This window comes from Ammospiza caudacuta, chromosome 3 (genome assembly GCF_027887145.1).
Source record: "Ammospiza caudacuta isolate bAmmCau1 chromosome 3, bAmmCau1.pri, whole genome shotgun sequence".
NCBI classification, from domain to species: domain Eukaryota; kingdom Metazoa; phylum Chordata; class Aves; order Passeriformes; family Passerellidae; genus Ammospiza; species Ammospiza caudacuta.
In genome coordinates this window covers 27,809,331-27,834,144 of record NC_080595.1, presented here as the reverse complement: position 1 = coordinate 27,834,144, position 24,814 = coordinate 27,809,331, and the positions used below count along the sequence as shown (strand labels likewise).

At 38.1% G+C, this 24,814-nt stretch overlaps 1 protein-coding gene across 5 annotated transcripts in view; it reads right to left on the bottom strand.

The window, feature by feature from the left end:
- EML4 (EMAP like 4) overlaps nt 1–24,814 on the bottom strand; it is a 146,792-nt gene that overhangs the window by 20,310 nt on the left and 101,668 nt on the right. For all 5 annotated transcript variants that reach the window (XM_058800737.1, XM_058800738.1, XM_058800739.1 and 2 more), the window contains 8 exons: nt 15,488–15,611; nt 10,538–10,687; nt 9,034–9,103; nt 7,728–7,838; nt 5,256–5,351; nt 2,932–3,066; nt 2,576–2,711; nt 649–800 (listed from right to left, as the gene is read on the bottom strand). In XM_058800737.1, the coding sequence (XP_058656720.1) occupies nt 649–800; nt 2,576–2,711; nt 2,932–3,066; nt 5,256–5,351; nt 7,728–7,838; nt 9,034–9,103; nt 10,538–10,687; nt 15,488–15,611 (974 nt within the window). The remainder of the gene's footprint in view (nt 1–648; nt 801–2,575; nt 2,712–2,931; nt 3,067–5,255; nt 5,352–7,727; nt 7,839–9,033; nt 9,104–10,537; nt 10,688–15,487; nt 15,612–24,814) is intronic.

Here is a 24,814-nt window from a genome sequence, read left to right as displayed (position 1 = left end):
GTTTAAAGAACTGTTTAAGGAGAACACATTATTTCAAGGTAAGGGAAACCCCAAGTTTTTAAAATCCAAAATACATGACCTTTTCCAATTAATTCCTTTTCCAATTCAACTGACCTAGCACTGCCATATTGCCAAATCACAAAGAACAGACATATTCACTGAACACCTGGTTTAGGATAAATTTAAAAGAAGTTCCTCATCATAGCTTATTAATCATCAATTATTACAGAATTCCAATATGTATTCTACCCCTTGTTTACCTTATGTCAAACATTCTACTAAAACCCTCAAATGCTGGTAACATTGTCTTTCTCCAGAGGCAAACTTTTAAAAACACAGGCAATACTAAAGAATATCCTCAAACGTCCTCTCAAACAGGATGAATTAAAAAAAACTCCAAACAACTAGCAGAAAGAAAACCCTTAACATTTCTGTTCAATTTAAACACAGGAGAACTGAGTCCCATATAGGCTCATTTATAGGCTAAAATTTAAACACTTTCATAATAAAACATTGTAATCCACTTAATAAACAGCAACCAGAAGGTATTCTTTCATCCTAGCTTCCCCTACTAAGAGTGAGGAAGGCTCTGTCTTGCTAGCCAATACCTTCTTCAAGGCAATTTCCCTGTCACTCTTGCCTTCTTACCTCAATTTCCCTTTCAGGATTCAAATCATGATCCCACAGGATGATCTTTCGGTCTTTCCCACCTCCAGTTAGCAGCATTCCATTCCTCATCTGACAGAGTGTGAACACACTGCCATCATGAGCTTTGATTTGTTTGCTTATCTGATATACTCCTATAAGCAGAAAAAAGAAAATAGGAAAGAACGCTTCTCATTTTTTTACCTGTGGTTTACAAGAAGCTCTGCCTTTAGGCAGAAGAATAAAGGAAGTGTAAAATAATAATTACACTTGGACTGTCAGGCTCTTAGTATTGCAAACACAAGGTGGTAGTGTTTTCTTACAGGATAAAAAGGTAAAACAAAGGGCCCTCCTTTCTCAAGAAAAACTTTTTTAGATTGACTGTCCTACAAAATGAGAAGGCAAAACCAAAACCAACAACTGGTAGAATGCTTTCATTTCTCTGCTTTCCAAAGGAACACAGTTTTTCCAGATGCAAGAGAAATTGTCTTTTAGAGTCAAAAAATATTTAGCAAGTCATTATTAGAAAATAAGTAAAGCTACTTTATTAAAAGAAACTAGAAGACTTGTCTATAGTCTTTTGGGAATAAAAGGCCAATTATTTATAGCAAAGTTTCCAGGATGCATGAACCTAATATCTAAAGCTGGATATGTGCTGCCACACATAAAAATAGTACAACCAGCATTTGGCATCTATCAAGACAGCAGTCTACCCAAAGGAAAATACTTGGAAGCATGAAAGAGATGAGAAAATTAAACAACAAGGGTAGCAAAAGAAGCCTTTTCCACCCTCATTGGGTCTTCACATCAAAAGAACTACTGTTGGAAAATTTAAAAAAAAAGCTAAACAAAAGATTCTGGTGCTGCATATTTTCAAATAGCAATCACAGAAAAAGTGGAGCAGCACCCAGCTATGAGCTGAACTTTGCTGACTCTGCCTCAAGTCAGTTCAAATGAGTGTGCTCTCACACTGTGAGAGAGTATGAGATCAGGTCCTGTGACCAATCTAATGTGATAAACCAACTAAAAACCCCACTGTTAGTTAAGCCAATGTAAATAAATATTCTATCTGATAACACTTAGGGTTATACTGAAAAAAGGTTATTTTTGAACAAGAAATTGAAAATTAAATATCAGATAATATGTTGAATTACTTTTCCATTGCAGTTAACTTCAAAGATGAAAAAAAGATTTACCTACAAAATCAGACTTACTGTTAAAAATGTACTTTTTACATGAATGTTTTCCTGGCACACCAATTTAAACCAGAGCGTTTGAAATAGCTGCCAAGTAAAATGAATTATCATTGAATTTATGAGGGCTCAACTGTGCCAGGTCTGCATATGTTGGGTAACAAATAATTTTCCTTTCTTTTTCACAAAAGCTTTTCTCTAAAGAGTTAGTTCAATTTCAAATTTCAAAGTTATTTCTTTTTAAGTATATCAAGACTTGAGGGTCTGCTAAACCAGAAACTGTTTTTCATGTAACTGCTACAACTAAGCATTGTAATTGTACTTCACATACTAGTCCTGTTAATGTCAGCTCCACCACTTAATGGAATTCCTCTGAGACTAAGCATGGTGCAACAAAAGCCTTAAGAGGCAAAGGCAGCCTGCAGAATCCCTAAACTGATCCTACAGCCTTTTGCAAATCACCAGATCAAAGGAGAGCTGATTAATCACATTTTTTAAAAATGCAAAACATTTAGATAAAGTAGTTTTCATTCATTTCATGCACAGGCTCTTTAATTAGAGAGAAATTCCAGACTGCTCTTAAGTCAGCAAATTCACAGGACTTGCAGACTTTGTTACTGACAGGGAGTGTATGCTCTGAGTCAGGCCTATTTCTCTATTCCTTCCCTAATGCCAACCTTTATGTTTGTCTTCTACAGACTATGCAAAATCTGCAATTAACCCCAAACATGTCCTACCTTTAGCTCCTTTTCCTGGAGTAGCTTCTACAGTAGTTTTGCCCCATATAAGTATTATCCCACCTGAGTCTCCAGTGAGCACATCTCCATTTCCCAAGAAAGCCAAACACTGAACAAATTTGGGTTTCTCATATTTCTGAAACAAAATAAGCAAGAGAATGGGATAATTGCTCCTACTTGTTACATAATTAGAATAATGCACCCACATTCTTACACCCTGCATACACAAGCAGAATTTAGCCTTTTTTTGTATATTTACCTCTCTGATCAGACAGTACACAGTAACAACAAAGCAAATGCACAGAAAATGTGATTTCCATTGATTTAAAACTGTCCTGGTATCAAGATATTATTACCCCAAATATCCCTTGCTTCCTTGATAATGAATTGCCACTCCAGGTCCAGAAAAATATATGAGATTTGCCACATGTTATTATGGTATTTGCATCAGTGGGATGGAATTCCACAGCAAGAACAACTTCATTTGTAGTCTGAAATAATAACAGAAATAATATTTATTCAGATAGGACATTAACTACTAGAAACACATGTAAACCCCCAGTTTCAGAACAGAGATATGTAAAACTAGATAGCTCATCGTATGCTTTAAAGTTTTTTAAAGTTTTCTGTGCTAAGTCAGCTGTCTGAATGACTGCACATATAATTTTATATATATTGATTTTTCACATACATAACAGATCTTTATTAAACTTAGGTACACAAGTTAGGGTTTTACATTCCCTTTTAAAACACAAAAAGCTTCTGCTCTCTCAAATAGCTAAGACTTCTGCCAAGGAAAGTTAATAATGTATAAAAGACACTTTTTTGGATTGAAAACCCTGCTTAGTTTTTACACAGACTGCTTGCTATTCTGGATAAAAAAGCTGTGACAGAGGCAAGTAAGACAACGATAATATTGTAGGATTATATTCATCATTCTCTTTCTGAAATTCTGTAAAGATTCTTTTGGATTCTTTGCTTTCCTTTCCTCCTCACAAAGAAGAAAAAGTCTGCATAACTCAAAACTTTTAAATATAGAGTCCCACCTTTGTATTTTTACTGGCTTCATCTACTTTTACTGAATTACCAACATCTTGAAGTATTTCATATTTTACCAACAGATTTTATAAACATAACAAAGTGACTGGTCATTTACTTAACTTCTAATATATACTCAACCAAACTGTCTTTGAAGACAGTTCCAATCCCCTGCAGGCAGTGGCTACAAAACAAGAAAGTAAATGCATTTATTTCTACAGGATTTCAAAAGAGGCTGCCCAGAGAGGTTGTGGAGTCTCCTTCTCTGGAGGTACTGAACACCTGCCTGGGCAGGATCCTGTGCAACCTGCTCTAGGGGAACCTGCTGTAGCTTGGAGCTTGGGCACATCATCTCCACCAGTGCCCTCCAACCCCAGCTGTTCTGTCATCTGTACAGAAGAGTGCTGTTAAACCACATCTTTGAGAACAACTTCACAACTTCTGGCTGATTTTAAAAAAAGAATACTTTTGTTGTTGTTGTTGTTGTTTATAGCCATATTTATTGAATTATGTTTCTCACAGAGTTTTCACAGGAGCAAATCTGCTATGTCAAAAAAATCATTTGGAATTTAAGGACTGAAAACCTTAATGGAGTTCAGATAAGAAACAGCTTTTGTTTTGCATCCCAGCTCAAGAGATGCAACTCTGCTCACACCATCTTCTGTAGAAGGTGCTTAAGACACTGTAAGACCAAGTCCTAGATTTGAATAAGTTCTGAAGGGCGAGCTGTCCCTGCCAAATAATTTTTAGCCAATTCTGAAACACCAAGGAACTCCCCTGAGTGAAAAACAGTCAAAACATAACGTCAGTGAACGGGAAATACAAGGCATATGCCAAATAGTTTCACATAAATATCAAAAAGGAAATGAAAATACTGTTATAGAATTAAATTAAACTTGTAGAAAAAAGCTTGTATTAGTCAACATAATCTAGAGAAAACAGGTCAAACCAACATGATTTATCTGAAATGGCAAGTTTGGAATGATACAGACATATATGCTTGTGGAGCATGACTTCTAAAAATAGACAAATACTCAGTTCCACATGCATGAAATATTTGCTTGCTTGATACTGGAAGCACAAAGGATTGGGTATTCCCAGTGAAATCAACTTTAAGTGAGCAGTGAGTGCAGCATCTCTGAAAACATCTCAGTGCTCTGAAATTTGGAAAGTTTCAAAAAGAAAGAGAAAAGCAGACATGACTGAAATCCACAAAAGTACTCAGGACTTCAAATGAGAAGAGACACATACTGAGAATCAATAATTGGAATTTGATTCAGACAAAATTGAACTGTGGAATGTTGAGAAGTAGTTTTTTTTTTTTTTTAAGAACTACAGACTGAATCATCAGTTTAGTTTCTTTAAGTTCCCAGGATTTATTTTTCTTTTAAATTAAGAAACTATTAGACAATTGCTTTATTTGCATTGGCTTTTAAGGATGGGTAAAATGCAATTCCAAACCCTTTAATATTCCAACCGCTTCCAATAAACAAGTAAAGAACACATTTCTGTGGAACCCTTAAACAACCCATCAGAATTACACAGCTGCAGTTTCCAAGTAAGATCAAAAGCATGTCTTACAAACTTGTATTTATGGGAATAAAACCAGTTGTATTTCAGAATGTTCATGTGCAAAAATTACCTTTATCTCTGCTATTTTTGATTTCCTCTGCCAATCCCACACAGTAAGCATATGCTCGTTAGAGTCATCAATTACACACAAATGAGTACCAGAATCCTAAGGGAAAAAGAAAAATAAAAAAGAAGTACTGACAAACAGGGCAGGGAAGAGGTATTTTAAAAAATCCACAAAGGTAGAAATATAAATTAACAAAGTCCTTTTAAAGTATATACAACCTCAATAAATATAGGGAATTTTCCTTTTTTTCTTTCTTAGAAACATAAATTTTTGTCTTTCTTAAAAGACATAAATTTTTGTGTAATCTCACAAAAAACGATCATGCTGCAAATAACACTCTAGGAAAGCTTTAAAAGTATTTTACCAAGCCTTTACTCTGGTTTTGTTTGTTTTTATGCTGAGTTTTTCCTTTGTGGTTTTTTTTTTTTTTCCTTGTTTGCAATTTCACACTGACAGCAAAGAGATTTCTTTTGCTATTCTTATAAATATTTTGTTTTTCCTCAGGTCTCAGAGGACAGACACACAGCTCCACTTGTGGTTTTTTTTTCCTAACTGCCACCATCACATACACACAACTACATTATCAGATTCTGTTAAGCATAGTTTTGTCCTTATGGGTCATAAAGCACCAGCAGTTTCATCATGTAGTTGGTAAAACTGCAGCTGAAGTAACACCTTCTGAACAAAACAGTGCTTGCAGAGGAGGCAGAGCAGCATCTTCAGTACTAAATAACTGAAACCACTTATTTTGAACAACTTCACAACAAAATGGTAAATATATGGCCACAGGCAATTAAAGGAACAGAAAAAAAAAAATCTTAAAACCATACTTATTCCCAGCAATGCACACTTGCACAAAGCAGCTGTTTCAAGGACATTTGTAGGAAGATTTGGAGGAGACTTAAATTATCATAAAGTTGATTCTTGCACTTCATTCTCTAACAAATTATGAAAATAGAAGTGGCTAAAGCCATTATTCCCAAGCACTATTCTGAGCAGTAATATGGAAATATACATGTGAATTATTGGGTGGGAAGGAACACTGAAGACAGCATTGGCACTGTACGCAGCTCTTGGGGGGGTTAATAAATCCTGTGGTAAAAACACAGCTCTAGATATTGCACACTGTTTCAACTGTTTCAGTCTAGTAAGCAATCATGTGAGACTGTAGTAAGAAATCTAATTCAGTTTCAGCTGCAAAACAGAATCAATAAAAGCTAAAATCCAGTCCCCCAAAAAATTCCCTGCTTTTAAAATGATGGAATGCACTCTTATTCACACTGAAAAAGACCTCTATCCAAGTATGTAAATTTTATTTGTTTGTTAGAGTGACAAGAATGCCAGCACTCCTTTCACATTATTTACTGAAACACAAAATGTACTATATCTAACACAGCAACATTTCAATGCTATGAAATTTCTTTCAATTGCTTTCTTTATTCCAATTGCTAAGTGAAACTGCAGCAAGAGAGTGCAGGAATTTCTTTTCACCAGGTCACCCAGAGACACTGCTGAGTTTCCATTCTGGGAGGTTCCCAGAAGCCAGCTGGAGCACAGCCTGAGCAGCCTGCTCTGACAGAACCTGCTGCAAGCAGGACAGTGCATGAGGTGATCTCCAGACATCCCTTCCCACCTCAGCTGTCCTATAAATCTCTTCCTCTATTAGCAAAATACTGCAGACATTGTTTTTCTGCATTTTCCGTTTTTTACTGATATTAATTCCTCTTGATGAAATGCAAGAATCCAGCCTGGGTTTCCAGGAGGTCTGAAATGTCTGTCTTTTGGTAAAATGCAGGGGCAGCTTAAAGATTAAAATATGCCCATATTTTACAAAAAAACCCCAAAAACAAACCCAACTAATTTCCAAATTTGAAATGAGAACTTTCTGAATGATAAACAGTGCATCTCCATATGATACCAATTTTTCCTGATAAATTCTATGGGTCCAGCAACAAAGACCTCTATTTATTTTCTGTGCAAAAGAAGTAGCAAAAAAGTGAACAAGCTATTCCTCGGGAAAAAATAGTACAAGACAATGTGAAGTTTTGGTTTTTTTTTTTTAAATTTCCTGTTGGTGGACAAAAACCTACTCCAGCTGTGAAAGCAAAAAAGTTAACCCTCCTATCAGAACTCACCAAATTTTGTCATCACAAACCTCACAAACAAATTTGTTTTTAACATCAAAATAAAAAGAACCAACCTCCTCACAAACAAAACCAAACCACCAAACCCAGCGTGGACTTCGATTTCTACTTAAGGGCTTGTTTTGCCTGCTATTTATTTTTCGTGCTGTTTGGTTTTACATGTGCCATTTCCTGTTTTCCCAGCTGTCAGCTGCTTTTATAAAGCATACAGAAACTTCAGTGACACGCTTCTAATACTGAAAGACATATAGATAACCACATGGAGACTCTTCAGAGGTTTTCTCCCCATTTCCACAGGACGTGCTGTGGAACGGCATGGCGCCCATCTTACCGCTTTGGAGAAATCCAAGCAGCCCACTCCGCGCTCAAAGGTGCCGAGGCCGATCACCTGCAGCGTGGCCAGGCTCACCGAGTCCCACACTCTGACATGGGGCTGCAGGGGCTGCGTGGGGAGCAACAGCACAGACAGGTCACAGCAGGGAAACACAGGCTGCTGCCTGCACTACAAACTGCAGGGTAAAGGCAGGGTGGCCTGTGCTGGTCGTGCTGCTGGGCACTACCCTCAAACTCTAAAGGGGACAGTCAGGAAATGCTGTTCCTTATGTCTGGGCCACCAGCGTGGCAGCAGTGCCATTGAGGCAGCAGAGTGGCATTTGGTAGTTGTGGAAATGCTTTAACCAATTTAAGTGAACAAATAATGGAAGAGTCATCTTGCATTTGAGAACCCAGATTAGTGATATTATGCAACAACTGAAAATAATAATCAAATCTGGGCTTATATATATATAAATTAGGAAATAAATAAACAAAACCTGGTGCACTGAGCCTTTTAACCACCACCAACCAAGTCAATGAAAATGTCCATGGTTATATTTCATACAACCAGTATCCCACATTAGCTTAGAAACAATAACTAAGTAGCAGCATTCACCACTGAAAGTGACAAATCTTTGTACTGATGGAAAAACAAACCAAACAGTTCTAACAAGATTGGGAAAATGCTCAGTGGAAATCATGTATACAAAACGCCCCACATAAACTTCTTACAAAATATAAAAAATTAGGTTGAACATCTGAAAAATAGTTATATTTAACAGGCTTCTACACTTTATAGCATCTGCCTTTTCTTCCCCCCTCTTTCTATAACTTCATGAAAATAATCCAATTATTCAACTTCTGACAGAATTATGCTAGGAGGTGGAGAGCAGCATTTAAATATACTTGCTCTTAAATGAGCAAGTTTATAGGAAAGTTTGGCATACTTTCCAAGAATTCTCAAAGTTGGTTTCCTCTTCCATGAAGCCTTAAGACTATACTGACCCACAGAACTGGGGATTTGCTCTCCCTTGGGAGAACACATATTGAAAGTAACACAACAGAAATAATGTGGCCTTATAAATCAATTACAAGCTTCATGTTTGCTTGCAGATATGGGACTTTATGAGCTTCTGCTCTTTTTAATGTATGGTTGAGTGTTTCTGTCACTGTCTTTTGCTAGAGATACAGGCTGTTACCTGAGAAACTCAAAATACCTCAGTAAATGCAGTGCAGACAGAAGGTGATGATTAAAAAACCCCAAACCACTTTTTCCTGATTTTCAAAACAAGATACTACTGCTCAACAGCTCTATTACTTACCCTTCCATCTTTATCCACTCCAGCTAACTGTCCTGTTGCAATTCTAATTTTGTCTGGATGAACTGCAAGACTAAGACAGACAGAAATATGACTTGCTTTTGCTGTCATACGTCTCCAAAACTGAGAGGTGTTTTGTAAATTTTTTATTTGTTTCTCAACAAAAGCCCATGAAGACACTTATGATCCTAAATCCCACTTCTAAGGAGACAACTTGAATGTTTCTCATCAGATATTTCATTCCACACTGAACTGACTGCTTGCTGACACACAGCCAGGAGTGCCAGAAGAGCCACCTCCACATGTGCCCTGACACATCTCAGGTTTGCACTACACTAGGAGATCACAACCTACATAGTCTGTAGTGAACCTCCTACACATGGTTATGTGCCATAGTTATAAACACTACGGTGTATTCTATGCCTGAACCTAGAGATGTCATGAACCTGGGGGGAAAAAATGCAGAAAAGTTGTCTGAGGGCTTGCCTGTGCACCCAGGAGTCAAGGATTACCACCACTTGAAATGAGTTACTGATGTAATTGTACTAATGCAGTGTGGTGCACCACTAGTGGAGTAAAAATGTGTCCTTGCTTATCACATTTTGCTTTGAAGCTCATGTGGCAAAACAGATTTTAGAAAATACATCCTCTCAGTCCTTGGGATTTTTTGATCTATATTCTTAATTGCTTTCTCTGTAAAACTGCAATGGTGAAGAAAGCCATTGAAAGATTAAAGGGGCCCCGGGCAAACCTGAAGATGTCTTAATGACAGACACCAAAAATTTACAATTCAGTTCAATTTTCTGAATGAAAGTGAAGAACACAAACTGGCAGCATTCCTCCCTCAGGAATCAATTACACAGACAAGAGAAGAGAGCTTTAGATGTCAAATTTTCTCCAGTCAGGTATGCACAGTAGAGAGTTTATGTTCATCATTACATTATGTGCACCACTCTTCAGACTGACCTAGCAAATTCTGTAACTGCCTGACACAATGACAATGGCTTCAATTTTCATTCTCTAGGGGGTTTTTTGCAAACTTCTTTCTGATTTTCCTGACTCTCTTTATACTTGGGTCATGTATCTTTTACAAAATGAGAGTATGACTGCTCATTTTTCAACACGGTTTTCTAGTTCTCCTTTAAGATTGCACTTTTGCCATACTGTCTGTAAACAACTGATTTAGACTCAGGCTAACATCAATTTTTAATTTCTGGGACAACTATTTGGAATAATTTATGCAAAGATCCTTTTTTCAAACAGGCACTCTTAGATTGTATACATATCCCCTGCTTTACATGTAAACCAGACATCCTAAGCTAGCATGGACTGCTCTAACACCATTTGTTTGTGCTGTGTTTACTACAGTGAAATCTACTGGGACTGATTAAACAGGAAATAACTACAACTACAGTGACATTAATTAGCTTGTACATATAGCAGGAGAGGAAAAGAAATATTTCTGCATTACTACCCACACACTTAGATGCAAATGTTGTGTACTAACCATTTAACACAGTCTGTGTGACCCAAGTAGTGCCGCTGGGTTCTCTCCTCGTAGTTGAACAGTACCACCACTGAGGCTATGAAATACACAATTTCTCCGGTAGGAAGGAGGTAAACATTGGCTCGACAGTCTCTTCCACGATACCCATATCTATATGTTTTTTAGTTAAGGATTTCATAATCACTGAATACCAGAAAAAACCCAACCAATTAAAAATTATTTTAATTGTTTTTTCCCCTTAAAGGATTCTTGGGGAGCTCTCACATCAGCAAACGCTCTTTAAGGTTTTCCCTCTGGAACTACAGCACAATTTCACTAATACGGTTTAAAAAGAAAACAAAAAACTCCCATACAACTGTACTTCAAGAACCCAAATCCCTCAAGAAATTATGATCACTGATATTAAAAATAAAATATGGTAGTAGTAAAGCAAAAGCAGTATTGTAAAAATTTTCATGTGAAATTTCATTAGGTAGCAGCAGGACTTGCTATTCTAATTTAACCTTTTTTTACAGCAGCAGAGCTGTGTATCAGCAGGCTGGGCAGCAGATTGTTGCTTTCATTTGGCCTGTTAAAACAATTCCTGATGCCCTAACAGAAAAAGGCAAGCTTCTGCACAGCAGCTGCCAAGTTCAGAAAAGATTTCTTTACACTGTTTTAAGAGTATTTTTTAAACAAATCAAACTTAAAAGGAATTTACACAGTAAAAAATATTTTATCCAAATCTACCAAAAATATATAAAATGTATGTTTTCTGTAGGAACATGCACAGGTCCTAATGACATTCAGAAGTTTTACACACTGTGAATGAGCCTTGGTTGGCACTGATCAAACGTTATTACAACTCATTATTTCTTTGGAACAGGTGCAGTTCTCCTCCTCTAGACTATTAATGTGGCTGCCTGCCTATATTTCAGTACCCTGGGTCACCAGGAACAATTAACATCATAACTCAGACTTTAACATCTAACTGTGTAGCCCCAAAAATATTATTTTCCTGTTATGTCGCGCACTTTAGAGAGCTTTCCACTTCAGTGCCAATTAATACACCTGCAACAGCAAGAAAAAGATGGGAAACACATTATGCAGCTTTAGCTAAAGGATTCCAGCTTCAGGTCCTGGTTAGTAAGGTAAATAAAAGGAAGTGAAAGGCTCACGTGGAGAAAGCTGGAGAGATGAAGATAGCCCTTCCTCATAAATGAAGGCTGGAGCAATAGTTCAGATTTGGAAATATCCAAACTGGTATCTCCTAATCTCTATTCTCCATAAAAAGGGCCACCTTTCTATCAAAAATAGCACTGCACCCCCAAAAATGCTCCATTCACCAACCCAGCACCCTTCCTCTTCTGCAGTGCCACCAGACCGGAGGAACACTTGCAAAACAAAACCCATGCTGTAGCTAAACAATAGTTCAAAGAGGGACACTGCATTCAGTTGTCAATTAAACCCTTTGGAGTGTGGAAAACAAACCAGATCCATATCTTGCTGCCTTCCCTTAGTAGGGAAGAAAAACAAAGGCTCCTCTGAAGCAGAGATTATTCACTGGCTTGCTAAGCAAACAATATCCAGAGCAATGCTGGTACAACACAATGCTGAGGGCAGAAAGAAAGGATGCCTCTGCTTCTCCTCCATTACTATTTACTTCTCCACTCAATTGCTCTTTCTTCTTTAAAATGCTGATGGAACTAAAAGAGACCTCCAGAATGCCCTTTTACAAAAAAAATAACAAACTAAACTGAACTTTCAAAAGCAATGGGCTACAAACCAATGAAAATATTTTTTCTATCCTGAAGCATTAAGAATGCTATTTTAAGTACCTTCTCAGAGGAGAAAGGCAGATTTTGCTCATCTGCTGTACACAATGGGGAATGTATTGATAAGGATTTAATAAGATTGACGTCTCTGAACATTCATCCTAGAAAAGTACTAATGATTTACACAAACACGTCTTTCCAAAGCATAAGTCTTCCCTGCTTAGCCAAGCTAGAGCTAAATACTTTGGCACCCACCACTGAGTTCTGACATTCATGAAGCTGTCAGAAGAAAAATTACATTTTCTCAGTACCTTCCTTTCTTTTACCCCTCCTACCAAATTAAGTACCAAAGAGTGGCTGCATTTTCTAGAAGCACATTTTTTTACAAACACCTAAAGAAACCACCTGTTTTGTAGGACAATTTTTTTTGCTTTCTTCATTCTCCATTCCAGACTATCCTGAGTGAAAAAAGAGGGGTTGTTGCTCCACAGCATTTCTTTCCTGCTCCACACATGCAGAACAAAGCAGCATATACAGCGCAACACAACTAATGCAACAAAATTAATGCAATAATTGACTGTATCTCTTCAGAAAAAAGGGTGACACAACTTTGATGCTTGATTTCCACTGAGTTTCAATGTTAATATTTCAGTGAAACTGATGATTAGATCATGGAAATTACGAGATAGTTGCCTTGATATTGTGATTATTTCTCACCAATTACAAGAACTGTTTTTGTCACAACATTTGATAGGTTTAAAAACTTTAAGTTTTGGGGCTTTTTTGTTTGTTTGAAATGGCTAAAAATAGCTACTGCCCTCAAGAAAAGTGATCTACCGTACACCAGATTTCAGCAGTATATTTACAACTGTCTTCAATTATTCTTAGAAAGAAGTGCACTACTGCTAAAAATAATCTCATAAAACAGAGTCTGAAATACCCTCCTGAAATTGAGCTCCTATACACTGGGAGAAAGGATCTACAAAGTCACTGTCAAAAGCTGCACTGACTGTGACCTCTGAAGCTACTAAATAAGCCAATTTTGCTATTCCTAGGAATGTCAGATATGCTTTAACCAGTTCTGAAGTGCATGAGCAAAGATTGCAGTACAAAGCAGGGATACTCAAACTAAATTATTCAACTTAAATGATATCACTCAGGAACCAGACACAGTCAAAAGCTCAGACTCCCCCATGAGCTACTTTACCTTGCCAAGCAGCTTAGGCATTTCTTCAAATGACAATAATCTGCAAGGCAGACAAAAGCTAAGTTTCCCTAGTTGAATCTACAGTACAGGGTAGCAGGAGTTGAATAAACTTAATGGAAACATCTAAAAAGTAGACCCCCTCCACCTCCCAAACCAACCAATAAACTAAAATAAACCCACCCCAATAATCTGCCTGTTGTTTCCTTGCAGTTGGTCACAGTTGACCAGCATTTTTCAGAAGAGTAATAACAAAGGAAAACCTAATTATAAAAATCATCCAGAAAGCAGGAGAATTATAAGAATTCAAAACAAATCCTATTATTCAACACTCAGTTGAGCTTTCAGGTGACATCAGTAAAATACTGACATTAGTAAAATACTCAGTAAATCACTGTCCCCATGCCTTTTTAATAAGGTGTACAGGCTTTAGTTTGCCATCATATCTGCAAGATACAGCTACCTTGCAGATTTGTTTCCCTTGCTAAACCTAAGCATAAATGAGAAGGTGTGCTGCTGCTGCATTTTTCAACTGAAGATCAATTTTTCAAGTTCAAATTCATAGAGATCAGTATTTAATCCTCATAAATTTTACTGCCTTTTCCTCATTTTCTTTACCTTTCCATCTAAAAGATACCCTGCACTCACAAATATACTGATATGATTTGGGATGACATTTCCCTTAACAGATTCCAAAACATATGGACAGTCTCTTTCAACTAGATTTATTTCACTTTCATTAGACCTCAGCAGCCAGCTGGTTTAACCTGAACTTAAGGTTCTTGGACATTAAATGTGTCCACACTGGGATTTGCACCTACTTAACTGAGGGTGTGATTTCATGATCAGTTTTCATCAGTACAAGCTGCTCACTGATGCTGGAAAAGTCGAGCTGATATTCCTCCAGCATACCAGTTCCAGTCCTTGCATATTTGTGAGGCAAATCAAACTAATGTATTGGTCCTGCTTGAAAATTAGCTTCACAGAAAGAGACATTTCAGCCAGATCACTGACTGACCCAATTCACTCCACATGTGTACCAGCATCAGCAACCAAGAGCTGTGATGGTTGGAAAATTGGGTACCACAGTGTTACAAAGCTCTGTAACTACAGTGTTACAAAATAAATAAAAGCTCTGTTTTCCTTCCAGTCAGACTTTAATCCAAAACTTTCTTCCTGACATGTGACAATGTATCATCAACATCTCCAAAAAAATCTCCCTGCTTTCAGTAACCTCAGAGCATCAAACTTCAGATTATTACAACAACTCAAGTGCTGCCTAGACATGTTATTTTACTAAAGTACTAAGAAACTTACTTACACAATAACAGCTTACTGGAAAAATCTGCAGAGATGGGGGAGAGACAGGAAGACCCAAACATGTGCAAAAGCACATCTCTTAAAATGAACTTAATGTCTGATCTAGTAAACTTGGAGAATTTTCATCAGCCACACACCTACTCAGTTCCTCAAATGACAAATTTAGTGCAATTAATACAAAAATAGGTTCCAAGAAATTAAACGTTTCACCTTGGAGCTGAAATACAGAAGCAGTGCAAATTTCTCCAATTCTCCAATCCTCACTCCATATGAAAGGACACAAAGTCAACATCTTCCATAGTTGAAAACAAACTATTCCTGAAGCAAAGCCTACATTAACATAGCGGGAGGTAGAGGAGGACATTTTTCAAATTGTGTAACTTTCCAAAGATGCTTTCTTTTGCACTAAATATAAGTCAGTTAATAAATTAGAATTAGTGTCAACAGCAAAACAAACAAAGAAAAAGTACAGTATTTCCATACCTATGTAGCCTGTCATTTAAAGCTGTACTATACAGGAGTTACAAACCATTTACATTGTTATGTTAATTTGAACATTTTCCATCACCTTTTAGTTTTTACCTCTTAACAGAGAAGAGACAAGACTGGATTGTGAAAGGGACAAATGCAAGACAAGACAAAAAGGGAACAGTGAGGAGTTATTAAGGATACACCCACTCCAGTTTTAACTTTTCAGGAGGCAGCTCTGTCCTAATATCATCATAGTTTTCTACATCAGAAGGAATGAACATTGTGATTGGTCGGCCTCGCATGAACATCTTGATATATTCTCCCTCTGTTGAAACAAAAAGGCACATTAATCATGTGGCAAGTTTACACAAAAGAATAAGCAGTAATAATCACAGTAATAAGCACAGAGATGCAAATCACACTGGTTATTTAACAATTATTTTTGAAATGTGAGCTTGGTAAAGGCCCAGATTTTGTTTTTGTTTTTTTTTTTAATAGAACATTAAATGCACACAGAACAAGCGTTAGTTGAATTTTTGATAGAAAAGACTGAGCATGTAGCATTTTAGACATGCAAGTTAAGTTATAAAGGCAAAATTTAAAATTCAAATTTGAAATAATAACTGAATAAATAACTAGTCACAGCACTACAGGATGAGGTATTTCAGGTTGAAAAGGACCTGAGGAGCTGTCTAAGTCCAACCTCTGCCTGGACATGAGGCCAAACTAGGTTCCTCAGGCTTTTGCCTAATGCAGTTTTAAAAACTCCTAGGATGGAGATGGCACAGCCTCTCCTGGCACCTGACAGCACCTCAGGGGCCTTTCCCATAGAGCAGGACTTGGAATTTATCTTTGCTTCATTAATGAGGTTCCCACAAGCCCATCTCCCCAGCACAGCCACTGGGCCCCCGTCTGCTGTCACTGCAAACCTGAGAGTGCCCTGTGTCACCCACCCACTCAGGCCATTGCTAGGGACAATGAGCAGGGCAGGGCCAGACCAGAATCCTGCAGACTCCCTGTGTCACCTACTGGCCACCAGGTACAGCATGACCCAGTAACCACAACCCTCCCAGGCCAACTCTCCAACTGGTTCTTTGCCCCACACACTTTTCCAAATCCTAACGGCCAAGCTAAGGCACGAGGACACTACAGGAAAAAGTGTCAAGAGCTTTGCAGATGAATACAATCAAGAATTATATACCATCATCAAAACTAATACAGCAACCTGTGTTATTAAGCTTTGCGTCCTGAAGAATAAAAGGAAAAAAGTAACAGCTCAGAATGACTCCAGCTAATACTGCTCACAGCTGTGACAAGACACATGTATTTCATCTCTGTGGGAATCTGAGCACTTTGGAAGCCTTCAGGAGTTCCTTTTCAAGGAATGTGAGCTTCCCTACCACCAGGGAAAATTACAGTTCCATTTCAAAAAGCACTGATGACAAAGAGCCAAATATTCCACTAACTTTGCATCAATGAAGTAGTAACTTCAACTTCATTAGTAATTAATATCCATTTATGGCATAAATATTAACCAAAGTAATATAATATTCTGCTGTGAATTTGGAACACTGACACTTTTTTACGAGTGAGGGTTTGAAAATCATAGCAGACACAGGGAACTCAGAGTTCAAACCAAAATTTGAATTGTTGAGTAGAAGTGGACTAGAAGAGGAGTTGAGTAGAAGAATAACTGTAAATTAGCAATATGGTATTAAGAAAACTCTAATCACCTTTGATGCAACAAATGTTAAGATCTAAAATTAAGATTTTTTTTTAACAATTACTTTAGTACTTCTTTAAGAAACAAACATGAAACAGACTTCCCTTCAATCCTCGAGGAATGCTTGGAAATATTTCCCAAATTAAGCATAAGATTAATAGTCAGACTGCATAATTGTGCAATCTATGTCTGGCATTCCCTAAAACATCTGCAATTGAAATTATGAGAAACTCAGACTTATTTCCACAGAATCATAGCTTAAGAGATCAAGTCAAACTCGGAGATCTAAAAGGGCAAAAGAAACCAGGTCAATAATTATAACAATTGAAAAATTTAAAACTAACACATACATAAAGGTTTTTTTCTTATTTAGCATATTAATACAATGAAAGTTGAGCCACAGAAATCCAGTACAAAAGGAGCAAATATGAAAAAGATGAAAAGCAGTTGTCTCACTTCTTTCCGAGAAAAAACATAGGTGCTTTGAACAAGAACCCCATGAGTGTCTCCACTGAGAACAGTAGAAAACCTGTCTCAGATAAAGGAAAAAGGAACAAAGAAACTCACTCTCTGGTTGCTAAATTAGACACAACAGTTATTTTACCACATGTGCATTGCTTAATTGCATCGCTAAGAAAAGCTAAAGATTGGAGCTGTCACTAGTTTGACATAAATGTTTACATAATTACTCCAAACTAGAACCAGGTCTCATTTTTTATAGTATGTATATTCAGAGATAAAATAACACTGGCCAAACCCAAGAGTAATGTATTAACAATGACCTTTCTATTAAAATCTGGCACCAACAGTCTTAGAAATTAAAGCTTGAGGGTATTTACAAAAGACCGCTCATTGTTAATCCCTAAATTCTTGATTTAACACTGAGCTTGACACTTCTTGTTCCACAAGATCAGTGCAAAATGACACCACAAATTTAGGATCAAATTTTTCATTGTTGCTTAGAACAGTGGAGACAACCTGCAATTGAAATTCTTATGGATGGAGGCAGTTGCACCTGTTGGACTCTGCAGATGAGAGGCATGAAGAACCCAAGAGGAATTCAGTCAAGCCCCTGGCAGAAGAGGCTGTCCTGGAGATTAGGGAAAAGAATATCCACAGGGCATTCAGATACAAATTAGCTCTCTGAAGTTTCCCATTAAAGAAAGAACATTTTTTTACCTTTTTAACTAGCTGTGTTTACTCAAGATTACCTTTGAAGATACATATTTAAAATGCTTGTTAGAAGGACACAGGCTAGGTAAAACTTGACTAAGCCTCTCCCTAAAGAAGCAGAAGGATTAGAAAAAGAGACAGCCCATTGAAAGATCTTTTTTGTCTAAGACTGTAAATTTCCTTTTGCTAGAATAACCTGTAGGGTAGATATAATATTAATGTAAAAATCTTTTGAAATACTAGAGAGGATGACAGCTACCAACACCATTCTCAAACAGCAGTGAATTGCCTGAGGCCAAATTCTTGTATTTGCAAGTTAAGAAAATCAGTGATTTAACTCTTTCATACTATACTTGCTCAAGTGAATGATCAAGACCATTAGACTACAATCCTTTCCTGCAGCCTCACTATTTTCCAATACAAAACAGCAGGTCTAGACTTTTATTTCCTTCTTTTGGGAAAAAAGAGCCTGTCATGTTATGATAGATATGTACGTAAGGGATGACAAGGGAGAAAAAATCAAAACTTCTGAAGAGAGTGGGTAAAAAACTCACTAAACCCCAACCAACAAAAAATCCTTGACAATTCTTGTATCTACCAGCCTGAAAACACTAGGTATGAAAGTAAAAATATTTTGTTCCATATAAAGAGATGTTCAGATCCCACTATTCACTGAGCAGAAGCATCTGGGGAAGGGGGTGCTGGGGATGTGTGTGGAAAGGGCAGGAGGGCACATCATGAAGAACCCTTGGCACCTGCCAAGTTAATTATTCTGCAACTGCAGACATCCTATAAATGCTTTCAAATGTGGATCAAACCCACTGAAAAGCAGAGCTGAGGCTCTGCAGGTAGCACACCCAGGTGCCATGGATTACCCACAGCACACAGAAGGACAGCTCAAGCCCAGAGTTGCTACAAAAGGTAGCACCAAGCGGCTGCAGCACCCTGGCTCCAGGGGCCAGCTCTTCCCTGGGAACAGCTGTAGCTGCTTTCTGTGCAGCTTTGAGCTCAAATTCACAGCCCTTGCCAGACTCTGTTTGGCTCCACGGTATTTCACCTCTGGAGCCTCAACAATCTCTTTACTCAAGTGCCAGGGAACACAGGATCAGCACTCCCAATTTATGCTCCCAGGATTGGCTCAGGCATAGCAGCCCTCTGGGTGAGCTGGACCTAAGCAGACTCCAAGCAGGACTTGGCTCTCCATGGGTTCCCCAGAGGTTTGGGGAAATCATTAACACAGTCCCAAAGATGCAGAAACACTTAATTTGACTAAAAGGTAGCCCCAGTCAGGTGAAGTGACACAAAACACTGCTCAGAAGGAGAGACACCAAAAGAGAAGCCAGGACATGGTGAGAGCACATCTAAAGGTAGTCTTGAACACTGCTCAAACATGTGTCTTTGAAAATCAATGCAAATTATTGTAATGAGTCAGCCTAGTCCAGCCTGACAGATACCCAACATGCCCCCAGTTCCCTGTCTCTGCTTGCATTGATGTTTTTTACTCTGCAGAGTACTGCAGCACCTGCTTTGGGAGCAGAGCTTTGGCTGTCACTGAGACACACAAACACACTGCTGATTTCAGAACAGCATCCAAAAACCTCCTCCTACTAGCTGGGAACTTCTCAATTTCCAGGCCAGGTTGTTTTCTTTCTCTGTGTGTGTGACAGCATGACTGCTCATTTCAGCCCATCTGCTGTCAGAAAATGAATTGGGTGAGCATGAAAACAGCAATCCTCCAAGCATTCATGTTCTGAAAAAATAAAAACAGCCAGCTATTTAACTCTCTTTTTGTATAATAAGGGTTTAGTCTGTCTCCACAGCACAACAACTTTGTGGTTATGGGTGCATGCAGTACTACAGAGAACCTACCAGGGTTTTGATGCATTAACACTTTCCACAAGGCCTCTGTCTCCATTAGAATTACTTTTGATAAAACCTGGGACTGTATTTGTGTTATCAAAATAAGTGTGTGGTTCAACCTTTGTACAATTAAGTGGCATGTTACAGCCCTTTCTCCTACCATTTAATTCTTGCAAGCAGCTGTTTATAGCTAGAACATTGCTAGCAACTTCTGCATGAATAATTTAGTTTTTTTTTAATACTACTTCAGCCTCAGGAACATCTAGGTCTTACTGTATTAAAATCTCACCTTCCAACTCTATCAGTCTGGCCTCCCAGCTTTGAGGCATCACTGAAATGTCAGTGCTTCTTTCCTGTGTTAAGTTCATTGGTGTAAACTCTAAACCAAATAGGTCCCAGCAGGCTGGAGGTAGATGTTAGCAACCAAAGTATCTACAGCAAGTTCTTTGGAAGTTTACAGCCTGACAGAGAAGAAAGGAATAAATATGTTGGTGAAACAAGGTGCTGCTAGAGAGAGGAAGCTCCAGAAGTCTGGCTGACCTGCAAGGAAATGAGTGCATCTTTCTCTGACTGTAAGCCAGCACAGATACCTTGCATGCAAGGAACCTGTTGACAAGGCATGGCAATCCAGAACTGACTAAAACTATGGGCAAATAAAGCTTGTAGAATAATAGTGAACTGACTGAAAGTTTTCTGCAAAGCCTCCTTGTACCAAGGGCAGATTTCCATTAGCATGAATAAGCTTTTAATCAGGCCTTATTAAAAAAAAAAAAAAAAAAAAAGTTGAAGAAATAAGAAAAAGCAGCTCAGTAACATTAAAACTCAACTCCCAACAATTTCTATTCATTCACCTTTGGAAGAAAGTTAAAAACCCAGCAAATCAGGGAAAGCAAGCTGGAAGGTAAGGCCAATGAAAAACCCTGCAAGTGATAACAGAGAGCAAAAATATTGTAATTCAAACCATCTGAAAGGCTGAAATTACTGCTTCCATGAAGCCAGCACAGAAAGACTCGTGCAATGGCACTTAAATTTATTACTTTCCCTCAATCCTATTCTTAGGGGAATATGAAAGGCTTGCAAAGGAAAATAATAAAAATAATAGGAAAAGAGGAGAAAAAAAGATCAAAGAAGTCTTTGTAGATTAACTCAGAAGTATCTAGGGCAAAAAGCAATTCAGAAGACATGAAAGCTACTACTCAGATACTTCAGAAATTTGAAGACAGTGAGACCACAAAATCCTCCCATGTTTTCCAAAAAACATACCACAAAAAAAAAATCATCAAGTAGTTTTGTACAGGCATGTGAGCAACCTTCACCCTCAATTAATGATTTCTTCAACAAGACTGGACATAATATTAGGGAATGTATTTTATACTATTTTACACTATTCCTCATTAGACAAGACACTGAGGTTGCCCCACAAGTCTGTGCTGTAATTAACTGCTCTTCAGCTAGTAAGAGTGTACATAATGGCATGTCTAATGAGCATATGGTAGATTATATAAATACACAGAGAAGTTTAGTTCTAAAGGAATTTTTACAGTAATTTTGTAAATTATTACTGACTATTTTTCAGTAGGTCCCACCCCCTCGAGTTTGAAAGTTCAACATAGGCTGGTGCATTAAAACCCCAGCTCAGTTCTATTTATGTGTAGCAGCACCCAAAAGTGATTTACAGGCAAATGAAAAACCCCAAAAGACTCCAGCTAGCTTAGCCATGCAGAACACTCTAATAATATACAATAAACTACCACATCCAGGGTACATTTATTAATCTGTCTTCACCTTCTAGTTGCTTGACCAGTGAAGCTATGCTTTTTAAACTACAAATAGCTTCTTTCCCACAAGCCTTCTGCTTTCAGGCCTGCGTCCAAGAACTCTGCAGGACCACTAACCTGAGGGACAAGAGCTCAGAAGCCTGTTTCTAATTTAAACCAGTGCTAACAGCACAGAGATGAATACCCAAATTCAGCCACCAAGCCCAGACTGTTACACTCAGCCTCACAGTGGAATTCCCATGTGCCTGCAGCTCTGCCATCTCTCCCCCCAAGCTATCATGTGCCAATGCCTGCTGAACCTGACAGACAGACATGCACTGTTGTTACAGAGCCCTGGTGCACTGCCAGCCAAACAGCCAAATACAACAGATGAGACAAGAGAGTTGCCCTGATTTGGAATGATTTTACAGCTTTGCCTTGAAATTTCTTAACAGATCTTTGGTTATTAATTTTACATAATCTGATTAAGTGAACTTTGCTTTTTCATTTGTTGGGTGACATTATGAATCTAGGTATTATCAACAGCTACCATTAGCACTGAAACAATTGAAGTTTAATATTAAACTCTAGCTTTTTATAAAGGAAAAACAAAGACTAAACAAGGAATACTGGACCCAAACAAGCTCAATAAGAATCTATCTAAATGCTTCCTGCTTAAATCATAGAATCCTGACTTCACCAAAAATCAGTGATAAAAATTCCCAAGTACACAATTTGGTTTTGTGATAGTACTGATTGTTTTTAATAATATGCACTGTGCCTGAACAAGAGCAAGAAGCCCAGTAATGATAGATGGGGTCTCCACTTGCTCTCAGGTACAACAGCACCTTCAACAGCCTGATACAAAATCACTGTCTGATGAAAAAGCAGTCTGAGGTACCCACTGAATTCCGCACTCTCTGCAGACAGCACGCATTGTCAGCAGAGCACATTTTTTCCATTGTGTGCTCCACACTTGCTCTGTCCATGAAGCTAAAACTATAACACAGTTAAACTAACAGAAGAAAAAGCACTGGAAACTAAAAAAGTACAATTAAAAAAAATAAAAGAAAAGGCAACCAAAAAACTTAGGAATGAAGTACATGTTTTTCATTAATTCTTTCACATATGGCTTTTATTGCCATCCAAAAAGTTTAAGTGTCTCTTATTACTTTATAATAAGTGAACAAGTGATTCATATATGGAGCTGCTATCACTGAAAACCAATCTCAAACACACAATCTCAGGGAAATAAATTACCTTTTATCTCAAAATAAGCCAGGTCTTTAACTTCTGGGTATAAAAACATGAATGCCTTATGATTAATACTTTAAAAAATGTTTCTGCTGAAGTGAGAAGCAAGATGGCTTTAATAGGGAATTATAAACACCTGCTGGTAAAGAATTTAAAAGAGTAACTTTAGTTAGGGTCTTTTGAGGGCTGTAGTAAGCACCTGTTCATTTCACCCATAGCTTTATTGGATTTTTACAGAATTTTAGAACTGGATTTTACTGTAAAAAAGTTGGTGGTTTACAAGGACAAACAAACAAACTGACCCTATGACCTCTGCTGCAGCACATAACCAGAAGCATAAAGCTCAGGACTAACGTTACTTGAAGCATATGCAATTCAACCTGAGTGGGAGACATAGAGTCATGATGGAACAAACTGGTTCTGAGAAGGTACGAGATGACACTGCAACACTTGTGGCTTTGGCATGGAGATAAAAAAAACCCAAGTGGCTGCCCACAAGGCAGCTGCAGGCTGTGGCTGCCCATGCTGCTGCTGCCCCCGGCAGGAGAAGAGAATTGCCTAGAATTGTCCTGCTGACATTTACAGGCAGCACTCTCTGGGGCACTCCACACCAAACCACAGCCAATTCTGACACCACAGCTAATGCCTTTCACTGCTCAAGCTCAGCTATGACTCTCACTTGCTCCCCAAGTCTATCACTTTAATGGCTAATACCAACACCAACAGAAACCACAATGCATCTACAGAGTATCAGAAGACAGATATAATTGCAGTATCTTCTGCTGCTAGAAAAATTATATTCTGAGACCTAAGCATGCAAAAATGTGCTCAGCTGTATTTTGTGGTACTATACCATACCAACATTTTTAAAGCTGGTTTTTATTAGCTGAATCAAAAAAGGAAACAAAGTGATTCCAGGATGTTCCAAGCAGCACAAAATTGTCATCTTCCATCCCATTATCTTACGCAAACACCTTCTGCTATGAAAATCTGCAATTTCACAGTGATTCCAAACTCATTTTATGTGTGTATAAAGACACTGATGTATTTTTACTGTAGATTTGCTTTGAAGCTTGGCAGTTTGCACACCAGCAGTTTTCCCAAGAGCCTCCTTCACAGAATTTCTAGGTCTAGGAAGAACATGGACGCAATCCTTAAGGGAGATGAGTGCTGGGAGCATACACAGTGTTTTACACACTGCTCAGTGAAATGAGCAGCTCAGGGGAGCTGCTGTAACTTAATTAACACCATGCTAGAGACTGCTCACCCCTAGAGGCAAAGGCTGGCAAGCCACAAAGGAGCATTACAGCAGCTGTAAATATTTCTGTTCTTGCGTTCCAGATCAGGAAGTTTCTGTACAAACACCCTGAGCAAGGGCAACTCTTCATCCCACTCATCCCACTTGGACAACACTGTCCAAGTCCACAGGATTACCTGAGAAACATGATGCTAACTGTCTGTGCAACTCTTCAGCTTCCTGACCAGTTGGGTCAAGGTGCCAACTGGACATTGTTTTACTCATGTGGCAATTCCCAAATACAAACCAGGCTAAAGCCATCTGCCCTGATGGAGAAGTGACCAAGTACTGTTAAGCAGATACTGGGAAGGATGGGTGAACCTGCTGCAACAGCAACCTACACAGGCTTTTTTCTGTGGCAGCAAACACAACATAAAAGCTAACAGTCTCACACACACTCTAAAACATGTCAAAAATACATTCAATTGTCCATATAAAAAAAAAAAAAAAAACAACAAAACCCA